General features: G+C 41.0%; 1 protein-coding gene across 9 annotated transcripts in view; it reads right to left on the bottom strand.

Annotated features, from left to right (window-relative positions):
* Nucleotides 1-14,013, bottom strand: part of LOC100691159 (serine/threonine-protein kinase WNK2) — a 41,193-nt gene that overhangs the window by 3,588 nt on the left and 23,592 nt on the right. For 6 of the 9 annotated variants that reach the window (XM_019349642.1, XM_019349647.1, XM_019349649.1 and 3 more), the window contains 17 exons: nucleotides 13,806-13,991; nucleotides 13,227-13,640; nucleotides 12,514-12,855; nucleotides 12,272-12,315; nucleotides 11,136-11,295; nucleotides 10,928-11,044; nucleotides 10,197-10,367; nucleotides 9,886-9,928; nucleotides 9,458-9,544; nucleotides 8,236-9,020; nucleotides 7,773-7,830; nucleotides 7,595-7,668; nucleotides 6,738-7,402; nucleotides 5,700-5,929; nucleotides 5,280-5,504; nucleotides 2,857-2,955; nucleotides 100-144 (listed from right to left, as the gene is read on the bottom strand). In XM_019349642.1, the coding sequence (XP_019205187.1) occupies nucleotides 100-144; nucleotides 2,857-2,955; nucleotides 5,280-5,504; nucleotides 5,700-5,929; nucleotides 6,738-7,402; nucleotides 7,595-7,668; nucleotides 7,773-7,830; nucleotides 8,236-9,020; nucleotides 9,458-9,544; nucleotides 9,886-9,928; nucleotides 10,197-10,367; nucleotides 10,928-11,044; nucleotides 11,136-11,295; nucleotides 12,272-12,315; nucleotides 12,514-12,855; nucleotides 13,227-13,640; nucleotides 13,806-13,991 (3,745 nt within the window). The remainder of the gene's footprint in view (nucleotides 1-99; nucleotides 145-2,856; nucleotides 2,956-5,279; nucleotides 5,505-5,699; nucleotides 5,930-6,737; nucleotides 7,403-7,594; nucleotides 7,669-7,772; nucleotides 7,831-8,235; nucleotides 9,021-9,457; nucleotides 9,545-9,885; nucleotides 9,929-10,196; nucleotides 10,368-10,927; nucleotides 11,045-11,135; nucleotides 11,296-12,271; nucleotides 12,316-12,513; nucleotides 12,856-13,226; nucleotides 13,641-13,805; nucleotides 13,992-14,013) is intronic. The other 3 variants (XM_019349645.1, XM_019349648.1, XM_019349646.1) reach the window with 3 other exon arrangements.

Genomic DNA, 14,013 nt, shown 5'->3' with positions numbered 1-14,013 from the left:
ATTTTCAAGTGCCAAATAAATTTCAGAGAAAAAAAAAGGACTAAAATAGTGAGGACGAATAGGAAAGACAGAGAGTAAGAAAGTAAATGAGATAGTTACTACTACTGCGCTCTTTGCCTAGACATAGTCGTTTCAGAGTGGACCCTATAAAAAGGTAAAACAGCACAAGACAGAAACAGTTAGGCCAGGACACACTGCACACCACAAGTAGGTGGACAAGCTGCTTCAAAAGCACATTCAGCTATCAAAACAATTGAGGAGAGAGAAAGAGGAAAAGGAGGAAGAGGGGTGTAAAAATCAGTGAGGAGGACTAGAGGAGCAAATCTAGGTGTTCTCTTTAATATCATTTGAAGAGCCGATTTTTAGAAAGTGTACCTGACAAATCTAAACGAAATCACAACTTGCCTTGACGTGTAATGTTGTATGTTTGTTCCTGCACATTTATTGACCTTTTCATGATTATATTTAATATGGAATATATCAAAAATATTGGCTTGGACAGAAATTTGGAAAAATGCAGCTACTATCCGTATGAATTTGTACTTTATGTTTGATCATTGGAATAACGGATGATTTACGGTTTCATTAACTGGTAGGGAGAAACCACAAAATGTTTAACATTGTGTTTTCTAGGAAAGAATACTGGAGCCTGGATTTAAAGGGAAACAAAAAGATCCCTTTGTCGATGTGAGAATGCCTGTGAAACAAAATATGAAACCAAAACAAATAAAATTTAACCAACTGAAAGCACACAGATACAAGCTGGAACTCATCAGAGTCAGCAATTAAAAAGAAAAAAACAAAAAAACAAACATGCAGGTAACTCAGGAGAGGTGAAAGAACAAAACCATAATAATATTGATGATACAGCCCTTCATATGGCGGAGCAAGTCTCCATCAGTGCCCTGCCTGGCGCCTGCACCATGCACGTCTTCTCCATCCAAACATGAGGGACAGAGAGAGCTCTCCTCAATCAAAGCATAGGGCCCTGCCTATTAGTGAAGGGTCGGGGTTTTTTTCTCTGTGTTAGTATACACAGGATGGCTGACTTAGTGCCTCGACTCGTGTGTGTGTGGGAGGGGGTGTTACACAATCAAAATTAACTGTGGATGGAAACACACAACAAATAAATAGGGTATAAAGAGTTTGCCATTCTCTCTCAGATGCACACACACATCCACAAACACACTCACACCATCTTGTATTAGGCCCATGTTTGGACAGGACTAGGCATTCACAAGCTCCAGTGTGCTTGTGGGGTCTATTTTTGAAAGCCAGAAGCACTGCACAAAGCAACTGTATGAAGAGCAGGGGTAATATATTTAAAAATTAATAATTATGAATGTAACTGCAGTTCTGTGAATTATGGATGATTGCCAGAGGAAAGACTGTAAACTGAAATAGGTACCTACAACATTAAAGTTATTGCAGCCTGGATTTTGAATATAAGAGGCAGCACACCCTAGAAATGTTTCCTTTTCAATCTTAAGGTCAACTGGATGCAATCTGGGTCCTCAGGGACACCGAATCCATAGAAATATAGCTACTCTTTGTTCTACTTCCTTTCTCCCAACGACTAAATACAGCTCACAGTACAGCACTGGGTTGGTAAGATGGTTGATAACAATTACATCTTGTTTCACAGCTCTCTTTCTATCTGGAAAATATCCCTCTGTGCAAATGAAACAGTGGAAAAACTGACTGCATAGAAATTACGCTCTACTTCAGTGCACAGAAATTATTTTCAGCAATTTGGACCTGCAGATCTCAACACCCGCACAAAGAGCCACACGTCTGAGTCATGCTGCACTTCTTCAGAAAAATACAATCAAAAAAGGCTTTAATTCAAGCTGAAAATATACAACACAGCCAGGAAAGAAAGGTCACCCTGCACAAATGAATGAATTGAAATGTCTTTATACTTTTCTCTGAGATCCCCCAGAGTCAGGTAATTCCCACTTCTATATATAGCTGCTGTAATCAAGTCACTTTAATTAAATCACTGTCTTCAAGTAAACTAAATCACAGAAGAAGAGTGATTTTATAATGCTAGTAGTAGATTTTGCTTAGTAAATACATTTTAACTCAGGGGTGGTTGTGTTTTAAATTATATTACAGACAATAAGGGTTTTATTAGAAGAAGCCATAAATGCTTACTTAGAAATACAAACAAGTCTAGAAAACAGCAGAGACTGTATCTATCTGTAAATGCCAGACTTCTGTACCAATTACAAGCTTTAAAAGTATGGGCACCGGCCAGTGCTACAGCTCAGCCTCCTAGTAGATGCACATATGGCATAAATTTAAAAGTAGCTCATTTTTGAGCTATTGTGCTCACAGACTTAGATGTCCATACCACCCACCAGGTTTGACGACGTCAGTCTTTTATGGCTGAGAGGTAAAACCCTAACACATTCACAGACTTTGAGCAAAGTAACATGCTATAAAACAAACAGTACACAGACTGACCTGCTTCACTGTTTTTAGAGCAAGAAACATTTCATGGCTGCACAAACCTTTCATCTGTATTAGCCAGATATATCCAATTTTAAGTTTATCACAACAGTATCATGCTAATGTGTCAATATATATCATCTGTTTTTTTGTTCCGGCCAACAAAATAAATAAAATAAATTAGAAAATATACAGAAAACAAGCTTTAAGGCTGTTGAGAAGTGTGGGTGGTAGGAATAAACAATGGGTGTATGTCTGGTGAGAAGACCTGCAGGGATGGTGAAATAAAATATCCACTATATTCAATACAAATAAAAAAATAGTTTGATAGGAGAGAGAGGCAGATTAAATAAAGAGAATATGGAAATGAGTGAGGGGAAATATAAAAGAACAAATACAAACAGATGGACAGAGACACAGGTCCACTGAGGAATCTAGTGCGTGGTTTGCTACTAGATTTATAGGTGACTCTCTCTGACGTTTGGTGGTAAACCGTCCAGCCTGCAAAAATGAATATAAGAGGGAAGAAGAGAAGAAACAAGAAAGACACTATGTAAAAGTGCACAGAGACTGGGATGAGAAATCCCCACCATTAAAAGCACCAGAAAAGGACAGTTTAGGAGAGCATGATATGCAGGATCCAACCATAGTATCTGGTGATGAATGAGACTATTTTGACTCTCTGATGATAATTCAAACTGGCTGCCTATATCTGCACTCCTCAAAACACTTAAGGGAACACTCAATCATCACAGTGTAACACAAAGTCAATTAAACTTCAGAGATATCAGTCTTTCCAGTTAGGGAACATAAACCATTGTGAATCCATTTGACCTGTTTTGGTATAAATGAAACTTTGACTCTGCAGAGCCAGCTGCCAAGATGATAGCTGCAGACCAGTGCTCTCTCCTGGCTGATTTTTCTCTACTTTGCTTTTTGCTAGTGTCTTTGTCACTGCTGGCAGTAGTTCCAGCCTATTCGAGTTGCACACATGGCCGGGCTCCTCCAGGACAGTATATTTATATGTGCTGTCACAAGAAGGTTTGGTGTGTCTCCAGGACAGTCTCAAGGAAGTACCAAGAGATGGGACATTACACAAGAAGAGCTGGACATGGCTGCAAAAGGGTTTCACCCCAGCTGCAGAACCAGTATCTGCTCCTTTGTGAAAGGAGGACCTTGAGGAGCACTGCCAGAGCTCAACAAAATGACCTTCAGCATTCTACTCATGCTCATATTTCTGACCAAACTGCCAGTAACAGACTCCATGAAGGTGGCATGAACAGCCAACATCCTTCAGGGAGACCTGTGCTCACAAACCAGAACTCTGCAGTTTGACTGGCAGTCACCTAAGAACACCAGAACTGGCGTCCCATTCTCTTTACAAATGAGAGCAGCTTCACACAGACAACATGTAGCGGACGTGAAAGACACAAGCAATGGTCCATTCTCGTGGTATGGGAGACACAGCCAACCTTTTTGAAAAATTAAATATGGATAGTGGCATCCTGGAGGAGCTGTACTACCTGTGTACCATTTCACGTACCAGCAATGATAAGGGCACTAGCAAAAAGCTAAATAAGGAAAATAATCAGACTGGAAGGATAAGGAGAGAGCAATGGTCTGTGGCCACACCTGTAACACCATGTTGTCTCTCCAGTGCACCTGTTGTCACTTTCATTTACACTAAGGCACAGATTATACACTTTTATTATGGGTCCTAAAAATATATAATCATGAGGTAAATATAAAGTGGAGGGTTTATGTATTGTTATGCCTATTTTTATGTATTTATGGGATTATAGTGTCTATACCTTGGAATACGCTGAATTTAATATGAAACCTAAAAAAAAAAAAAAAAAAAAAAAAAAATTTAAATAGCAATGTTTGAAAGACAGAAATCCCCCAGCTTCAAACAACATTTTTCAGTCACTAAAATTAGTTCCCTTCTCATTTCACTCTAAACACTATTAGCAAAAAGCTAATTATCCATGTGCTAGTTTTTTTGAGTTTTCAAGTAAATAACATGGAAATTCAAATGTTCAAATCTTCATCCTCTGCAGAATGTAGCAGATTAATAGAACCAGTGTCCAGATTTCTTTTGTTAATTTTATGGTTAAAGTTCTTGATATGAACTGCATAAAAACTCAATGTTCTTTGTTTATGCATCACTGGAAGACGTAAATTAAGTTTAAGTGTGACTTAACATAAGTGAACTCACAGTGTTAACATCTTTACAAACTTTCTTCTTGACTTTTAAGAGTCTTTTATTTATTTTCTAATTGTTTTTAGGTTATTTATATGGTTTACTGGTTTTATTGATTGCTGCCCAGCACATCCAACCTGTTGTGTTTCCGTCTGTTATGTAAATACACTGACGTGTCGTGGACCTGGCACACATGATGTGACGACTGACATTTAACAATACATAACTGGACATCCCCAGCTTTCAAACAATTATCAGGGAATTTATGAGCTCAAAAGTTCAATATTAGTACACAGGTATTGTTCATGCTAGGACACAATTATTTATAGCACAGTCCACTTTTGTTTCTCAACTTGAAAAAAAATGGCATAAATTTAACAATAAAATCATGTATTTGTGAATATGCAGTATGTGGTGTTGCCAATAATCCTATAGTACATACAGTATGAAGTGTGAAGCTGGTAAAAATGAGGTGGTTCTCCATCCTCCAGTTAGCAAAAATGCTACCCAGGGGCACCATTAACAGTTGTTAAAAATGTGTATAATGGCTGAATGCATGTCCATCTGCATGACCACATACATAAACTGCACACACACAAACCCATGAACCTATAATATGTACCTTGACCAGGGCCAGCATGGTTGGGATTTCCATCACCATGTAGTCCAGCGTAGATGTTGTCTGAGGAGAAAGAACCCTTCAAAGAACAGGGCTGCTGGGTGTGGACATGCTCTGGGGCAGTGCTTGGCTGATTGCTGGAACTGGAGCAGCCGCTGGAGTGGGCTGAGCCATCTGATAGAACTGAACTTTTAGCCGGGGAGCCGGACGAGCTGGCAGCACTCTCACCTTGGCACAAAGAGAAAATAAATAAATAAAATAAGTAAAGTGTGAGTCAGAATGAATCACACACTCCTACGAGTTTTCTGAACCTGATGTCATTCCTGTGTTCTCCACAGGCTGCAAACGCTCTCCCATACACACAAATCATCACATCACACGGATACATAGCCACTCATCACCCCACGTTCCCAACCCACATACCTTTTCTGTCAGCACTGGTGGTATTAAGATTGTTTTTGAGCTGCTGCACCATTGGATTGAGCAGTTTTCCAGCTTTTAGCTTGTGTTTGCTGGCTTTGCGCCTACGGCCACTTGGAGGTGCAGCATGAAGCAGGCTGACATTGGGGGGCAGAGTTTTTCCCAACTCCTTGTACAGACGTTCAATCTCACTCCTCTGAAATGCCTGTAGCTCTGAGATCTCCTTCATGTGTCTAAAAGTAGATGCAAGGAGAAAATATTTAGTAACCATCTTAAAACAAAAAACCCCCCAAACAAACATAATTTCAAAAGTTCACTCACACATTATTATCCATCTCCTATACTCTGCATTGTTAAAAGTCAGTATTAGCATGATTTTATGTGTTGGTAACTGATCATAAAAATGCAATTCTTAACTTAGAATAATTCAATTAAAGGTGGTTCTATAAGCTCCTGAATCATTGGGTATACTTTTTCACAGGACTGCACAGTCTTGTATCCTATACAAGAGGTTTTGGCCTTCCACCAAAATAAAGTCACCAGGGGTGTCATTTTTACTAAGTTCATTCTTTGTGTAATTTAACAGTCTCCTTGCCTTAACTATCACTCTTACATGCATATTAAACATACAAAAATACCCATTTTCATCCAAGACACATCCTGTAAAATATCTATTAAGGTTTTCTGTTAAATGCAAGAATTAAGTCATACCTACTTCTGATTACCATGCAGAGGGATATACTTGAACATAGGCTACCAGAGAATGGTGACTATAACTCAGCCATAATCCTAAATAGTCTCTTTTTTTAATTTAACTAACTATTACATTTAGACAATCAGACTAGTGTGAAGCAGCTTCAATAAACTGAAACTGTTATGTAATTTAGAGCAGTGAAACAATTAGAGTGAATACACAGGAACTGTATTCCACTTAAAAAAAGTTTTTAAACACCAGCTAATTAAAAAAAGTTTAATAAAACAGGCACATTAGTGTAGCTGTGGTTGACTGTAAGCATACAGTCAACCACAGCTAAAACTTACTTTTCTCTAAGTTTCTGTAGTTCTTTTCTCATATCTGCATCCTCAAACTCGGAGTCATTGTCACTGCTGATGTAGGACGAGGGTGCATGTCCTGCTGAAGGCGAAGGAGTGTGACCATTCATTGACACGGGCTGTCGGCTCGGTGAATCAGAGCTCTGTTCACTTTTGCTTCGCCCAGAGCGCCGCAGGAAGGCAACTGCCCTCTTCATGAGGTCACTTCCACTGTGCTCGGACAGGGTATGAGCTGGAGGAGCTGGATGTGCAGGAGGAAGAGCTATGCTGCTGCTGTCCTCATCTGCTGAGTCAGAGCAGAGGTGAGAGGGGAAGTGATAGTGGTGATGTGCTGAAGTGTCAATAGTCTGGGCCCGGGGAATGTGGCATGGGGTGCTGTCAGGACTAGAAGAAGGTGTAGCCTGGTAGAAGTTTGGCGGAGCAGAGTAACGGCTACTGTGGAGAGATTTAGATGTTTCTGCATTCTCATCTTCATCTCCAGGTTTCACTGAAGACCTGCTCATAGCCACACATCCTCTCTCTTTCTTGCTCATGCTCTGAGTCTGGCTGTAAGACCCTCCAGAACCACTAGAAGGAGCTGGGGAACTGCAGGAGCTGCAGCTTGTCTTGCTTTTTTCCAAGCGACAAATAACATCCGGCGGAGTTGGGATGATCTGCAATAATGGGAAACCCGTGTTCATAACAAAATTAGGGCCCATAAACAACTAATGCAATATTTAAGCTACAAACACTGGAACTCAGATAAACACTGGCATAAGCCATGACCTGTAATGCAATTTTATTAGGGCAAATGACATTTACATTGAGCAGATTTGCTCACTGAAAGTTTGAAAGCAGGGTCTTACTTGAAAACGGCTTTTGGAGCCATGTGCACCAGAGCTGGCAGGCACATCACTTCTTTTTAAACCCCTGTTAGTACCTAAAAGACCAGTAAGGAGATTTTTGTTTTCAAAACAAAACCATCTGCAAAACATTATGCAGTAACAAAGTGACATGGATATTACACAAATAAATGTTACCTACCTGGCACTGCAGAGTCACTTAATGTACCCACATCATCCGTGCGCTCAGGAATCTGAGGCTAAGACAGAAAGCGAGAAGAATGTGTGTTGGACAGGTCACAATGATATACATAGAGACAAGTGTTAAAACATGACATACACAGGGTTGGTGCATTAAGGCTAGCTGTTATCCTTTCCTGACCTCAGTGTTGTCTGAGTCAGAACCTGATGTGTTTCTGCTGGCATGCATGTACACAAATATAAGGGAGGTCAGGCTGAATCATTGTTATGAAAGGAGTAACTTTGTTACTCCCGCTTCTTTCTAAACACAGTATTGGCCTTGCTCTTTATAGACAATAGTCAAATCAATAGCACACTGCAGAGAATCGATTCACTGTTGCTGCTATTTATATACCATGTAGCTTTTAACCAAAGTCTGGTTGCTCACATTTCTCCCTTTCACTAACAAACACAGTGCATTTTACCAGAGGTTCCCCCTTCTTCTTTGTAAGCGCTCCTTCAGTGCTCTGGCCGTCTGAGACTGGAGGGGAGCTGACCCCCTCTGTGCTGGATGCCTGGGGGTCAGATGTAAGGCTCGAGGGCTGGGAAGGAGCATGCTCTTGGTATAATAGGTTTCTCAGCTTCTCGTCCAAAGTCTTGATAGTGCGGTCAACAAACTCCACCCTGCGTGGCCCCTCACTGTCTGACTCGCCTGGCCCCACACACTGCTGATGGCTTGAAGACTGGGAGTTCTGATGTGCAGGACTTTGAGGCTGTGAGGTCACAGTCCCAGGCTGCATGGGCGTTGCATAGGGTTGCTGCATGACCACAGACTGAAGGGAAGTCAGCTGAGGAGGAACTTCTCCAGTAGGGCTGGCCTTCTGGATTGATTGATTAGTCTGAGATGAAACCAAACCACCAGGTGTTCCTTTCTCAATGCCATTCACATCCAGAGAGACAGGGGGCACAATAGCGCAGCATGGCATATCAGTAACCATAGAAACAGCGGAGATGCAAGGTTCTTCCACAGAAAGTGAGTTGCGATGGTTGGCGGTGCTAGAACCCAGGGCATGTTTAGTAACACCGGGCTGGGTCTGCTGGATGTGGGCTTTGCTAGTGATTTGCTCCGGAGGCTGGACCGAGGTTTGAGCTGCGGTGGTCAGTGAGGAGGACAAGGACTGGTTTTGGGAGGCCAAAGAGGCGACCTGAGTAGGCACTGCAGCTGTGGTGCTGTTGGCCCCGACTGACGATGAGCCAGACTTTTCAGATTCTGGAAAAATAAAGAGATGACAGTTAATTAGCAGGAGAACAGACTGACACGTAAACAGCCAAGGCTAAGAAAGGAGGTAGCTCCTGTGAGTGCCAGAGTGTTACATCATTGTTCGTCTTCCCCCATCAGGCTCTGTCAGCTGGAGTATAAATCCTGCCCTTCATTTTTTTTTTTTTTGCCTAAAACCACTGCAGACGCACTCTTATATAACTGACCCCAACGGATGAACCAACACAGATACACTCTAATGCATGTGCACCGTCTTCAGTAACAACAGCAGCAGCAGAGAAAAGCAAAGAAAGGAAAGCTGCAGATTTCATTTTCTAAAAAATATACTCCAACTAGTATGTAAAACAACTCTTCATATAAAAGATTCTTTGTTTAACAAGAAGAAAAATCAGAAGACATTATAAATTAATAATGGATTGTGGGCTTACCCTGGGTGTGTGATGTATTCTCTTTGTCGAGCATGGGAGTCTCAGCCACGGGACAGATTATAAACCAACGCTTACCAGTGTGCAGGACTGTCAAGGGCAAACAGAAAAACTCAAGCATCCACATCTATATTCACAGAATTTAAAAATCACACCATTACAGATCATTTTCAGCATAACTGCATTCAATTCAATTCAATTTTATTTATATAGCGCCAAATCAGAACGATGGTAGCCTCAAGGCATTCCAGACGATTATGCTTTCAACAATAGCACCCTGTATAATCTGTCATTTATGATAAAATTCAGTATAACTGAAAAGGCATTCATAACAAACAGTAACAAAGTGCAAAGTATATAATCAAATGAGCCTTGTTCAAAGTGACATCATAATATTAACAGATGAGATGCTGGCTGGTAAAAAGCCTTACCATTTTGTTGGTACACTAGCTGTGGGGTGCTGGGAGATGAAGCCTTTAAAGGAAAAGAAAGATTACCAACCAGTGCTAAAGCATGTGCATCAGTCTAATGTACATTTAAAAGGCTTCCCCTAAAGAGCCAAAAAAGCTGAACCTCAGAATAAATTCAGTTAGATCAAAATGTAGCATCAGCAAGGCTGGTATTTTTGGCAGCAGTGCAAAGTCATCTTGAGAGTGCTGCCTGGATGATGCATCTGAGGCGGAGGCACTCGTAGACAGATTGCACCATTTCATCTATTAACTGTCAACAGTGCGTTTCTCACCTCTGTTCCCAGTGTGCCAGGTCCTTCACTCTGTTTGGGGCTGCCTCCCTGGTCGGAGTTCCTCTCACCCTCGGTGTCCTCACTCAGCATGTCCTCAGCCTTGTCTACGATGTCCTTCAGCTGTTCAATGAAAACCTCTTTTTCTAAAGGTAGAATAAAATCGTTCTCCACCTGAAAAAAACAAAACAAAAACACAATGCAACATTAAAGGTTTTAGCTTAACAAGCAATGCTTAAAGTAAAGCGTTTATGACTGTGCTGGGAACGAGACGTAAAAGTACATTCAGAAGTCAAACATGACAAACAAAATAAATAATTTATAGCCTTCTGATACATTAACCTAATGTCATTTTATGCCAAAATCAAATATTATCTGGAGTGTATTGTATGATATAAGAAAATTCAATGACTGCAACGACAATTTCATTTTGCTTTTACATTTTGAAGTATTTTTGCTACAGTAGCATTCACAAGTAGATATTCACCTTCTACTATTTTTTTACATTATAAATTAGTAGGCATTATGTTAATATACTGCTTATGCATCTGTTCCCATATCTATCCATCTGTAAATATGCTCAATATGAATGACCTAGGAAAAGGGAAAGAGACAGACAACAGATTTTTGCTGCATTGCAGGTGAGAACAGCAAACAGTCCATGAACAGCTTGCAAAACACTTCAAAAGCCCTTTGCATTAACTCAGCTGACTTCGCCTTCACCTCCAACATACCATGTATGTAGCAATCTCTTCTGGTGCATCTCCATCCAGGTCAAATTTGAAAGTGACCATTTTATGGTTATGAGTCTCCAGCTGACACTCTACCATTTTATCCCCAGTGTTACACACCTGTAACAGGAGCAAATGCAATAAAATTATTGTCTCATGTTACATTTTTTTGAGAAGAGCTAAAGGCAATTTCTTTCTTTTGGTTACCCACATTCAGCATGCTAAGCTTTGGTCTGCTGAGCTTTTCTTGCCGAGAACGAGTGCGTGAGGACCTGCGGTGGTGTCTGCGGGCTTTCCCATCGCATCTACCTCCATGTGTCCCTTCATAACCATCACTCATCTCCTTTCCTGACGTGGCATCAGAGTTGACACTGGTTTGGGGAAAGACAGGCAGTTATACAAATCCATAACCTATATTATTCACTAAAAACCGAATACCCGGCACTTCTTTTCACTCTAGTACTCTAGTACTCAATACATAACAAACTTCAAAACAACAAGTATGCACAAACCTGTCCAAACCTGTCTAACCAGTATGTCCACACAAATGTAGGGGGGCTGACAAAGACAGATTCAGTTGATAAGATGTGTGATACACAATCATGAATAACCTACTTAAATCTGAAAATACAAGAGCTCTATTATCACAGAGCCTTCTGTTTGCAACTGATGTCTTGTATTGAGAATACTGTACTGGTCTTTACCTCCTCTTGTGTTTTTAAAGCTCAGTGAAAAGGTTTTGTGAAGTTTATCACAGCTATGGAGTGCCTGCAGGATTTAAAATGTCTGATATATGATATCTGTTATGCAAGTACTATTAAAATGCTTTCATTCGTGTCACTATGACCAGCAAGAGTGACATGAGCGTTCAGATATCTGTCTCCTGGTCAACTGGCAGTGTCGATGTTGCACTCCATCTACACACAAAGTTAGGGTGGTCAACAAGGTTTACAGGACAACAAATAAAATAAGAAGTAGTAGTAAATGACAACTTTAAGACAAAAAACTAGTTGCTAGTTGTTCCATCATTTATACTTTTTATAGAATATCAATCAGGTCAGTTATCTATACCTCATGAAAAATTGTTTATGCCGCATAAAAACATAACAGATGCAATGTTGCCAACCTGTGCACGTTCTTGCCAGGCATCATTTTTTCATCATCATTCTTTCAATTTTTTTTTTTGTTAAACTGCTCTTTTGGTAGAGATTCTGTACAACAACAGTGAGAGGTGTACCACCTAGCCAGAGGGTGCAGGAGGCACAACTGCACATGTGCAAAATGCACATTGTTGCGAATCTTTCACCTGCAACTAGCAAATATGGCTGAGAAGAAATAAGCTAGTACCTGTCATAGCTCTGTCCTCCTGTGTGTTTCTCTGCAGCTTGGTCCTAACGACAACAAAACTCAGCGTTAAACAAGAAGAGAAAAATAATAGGATAACAGAGAATATGAAATCCGTTATTTTCTATTTTATGTTTTGAAAAGACGCACAGGGATGCCTCACGGCACTATTGCTGTTAGCTAAACTAACAGGGAGAGATAATTAGTGAGAACTTGAAGTGTTTAAGTAAATCATGAGTCCATACCTCCATGTTAATCTCTGACAGACCCTGACATGCAGCTCCTGTGACATTACTCAGTTGCTTCTGCTGAGTCCAACAGGAATTGGCAGACCCAGATGATGCTCTCTGGGAGTCTGCAGACTGCAGCACAGGAATTTGGCTTTGAACCTGACTCTGGGGCTGGGCCTGTGGGGGGAGCTGGCATGGGCTCACATTGTCCAGCTGGGCAGCCGCAGAGGCTGTGCCCAGGTCTGCCCCGCTCTGCACATGTGAAGAAAAGACTGCAGCTTGTTTGAGCTGAGACGGCTGGACTGACTGAGCACAGGGAACAGGCTCAGGATGGCTGACCTGGGACTGATAAGGAGCCTGCAATTACATACAAACAAGAAGACAGACAATTATTATCATCCTTAAATAACTTATTTCAAATATTTGGCGACAGAGTTCCTTTCACATAATCCATGTATGAACTACATATGTAGATTTTAGCACTGTTTCATATGCAATATTCGATTAATTTAACTGAAAAACATAAATGTTTATTATGTTCACCATACTTACTCTAAAAAAATATATGTTTGACACAAAGAATATGTAAAAACACCCCAAGACAATCACAACCTTAGGTTTCATCCCCTTGAGTAAAAACCACCTTTAACAAACACACACAAATGCTCAAATTCCAGTTCACACCTTCTTGGTAAACATCTGTGCTCCACTGCAGCGGTCATAATTACCTGTATTAGCGGCTGACTGCTGCCAATTGTGGAAGGGTGTGTGTTCTGGCACAGGGCAGAGTGTGTGTGTGTGGGGTGGGTGGTTAGGGCTGATATAAATGCAGGTGATCCATGAGAAGCCTCAGATCTAGCAGTGTGTTGTGGTTGTGGGGATGTGGGCTCTATCTTACTCAGCGCATGTGACGGGGACGGTATGAGGGATACTGAGATGGGTGAAACTAATGTGTTTTCAATGTGCAGAGGAGAAATGGGAGAGACAGAAGGAGTTGCAGGGACAGTATGCCCAGGAGAGAGGAAGATGTGATTAAGAGAAGTTGAGGCTGAAGGGGGAGGAGCAGTGCAAGAGTGAGGGAAGGAAGATTCAGAATCAGTCACAGCTGCCATCACCTGGACTGTGGGATACTGTGAAGGAAACTAAAAGAAAAGGAAAAAAAAGGAAGAAACATTAAAAAGTTAAATAATCTAGAAAAAAAAAAGTCTGCACACAGGAGGATGATGCATCAAAAGAACTTGCTTCAAGCCTATAAAAAAGAGAGTATTATGGCGGTAAGATTAGCAGTGATAACAGACTGACAATACCTGTGGTTGGTGTGATGGTGACAGTGAAGCTGAAATCTGCAGAGGCTGGAGTTGCTGTTGGTGAGCAGTTGACTGCTGAGCAGAGAGTGCCTGTGCTGGCACACTGGAAGCTGGCTGGCTGACATTCTGCCCATGGCCCTGTCCATCCTGTCCAAGCTGTGAAACGCTCTGACCAGCAGAGATACTCTGAAGAACAAAAAAGACCAGA

The sequence above is a fragment of the Oreochromis niloticus genome, linkage group LG20, assembly GCF_001858045.2.
Source record: "Oreochromis niloticus isolate F11D_XX linkage group LG20, O_niloticus_UMD_NMBU, whole genome shotgun sequence".
In the NCBI taxonomy this organism is placed as follows: domain Eukaryota; kingdom Metazoa; phylum Chordata; class Actinopteri; order Cichliformes; family Cichlidae; genus Oreochromis; species Oreochromis niloticus.
This window is presented reverse-complemented; position numbering and strand designations above follow the sequence as displayed.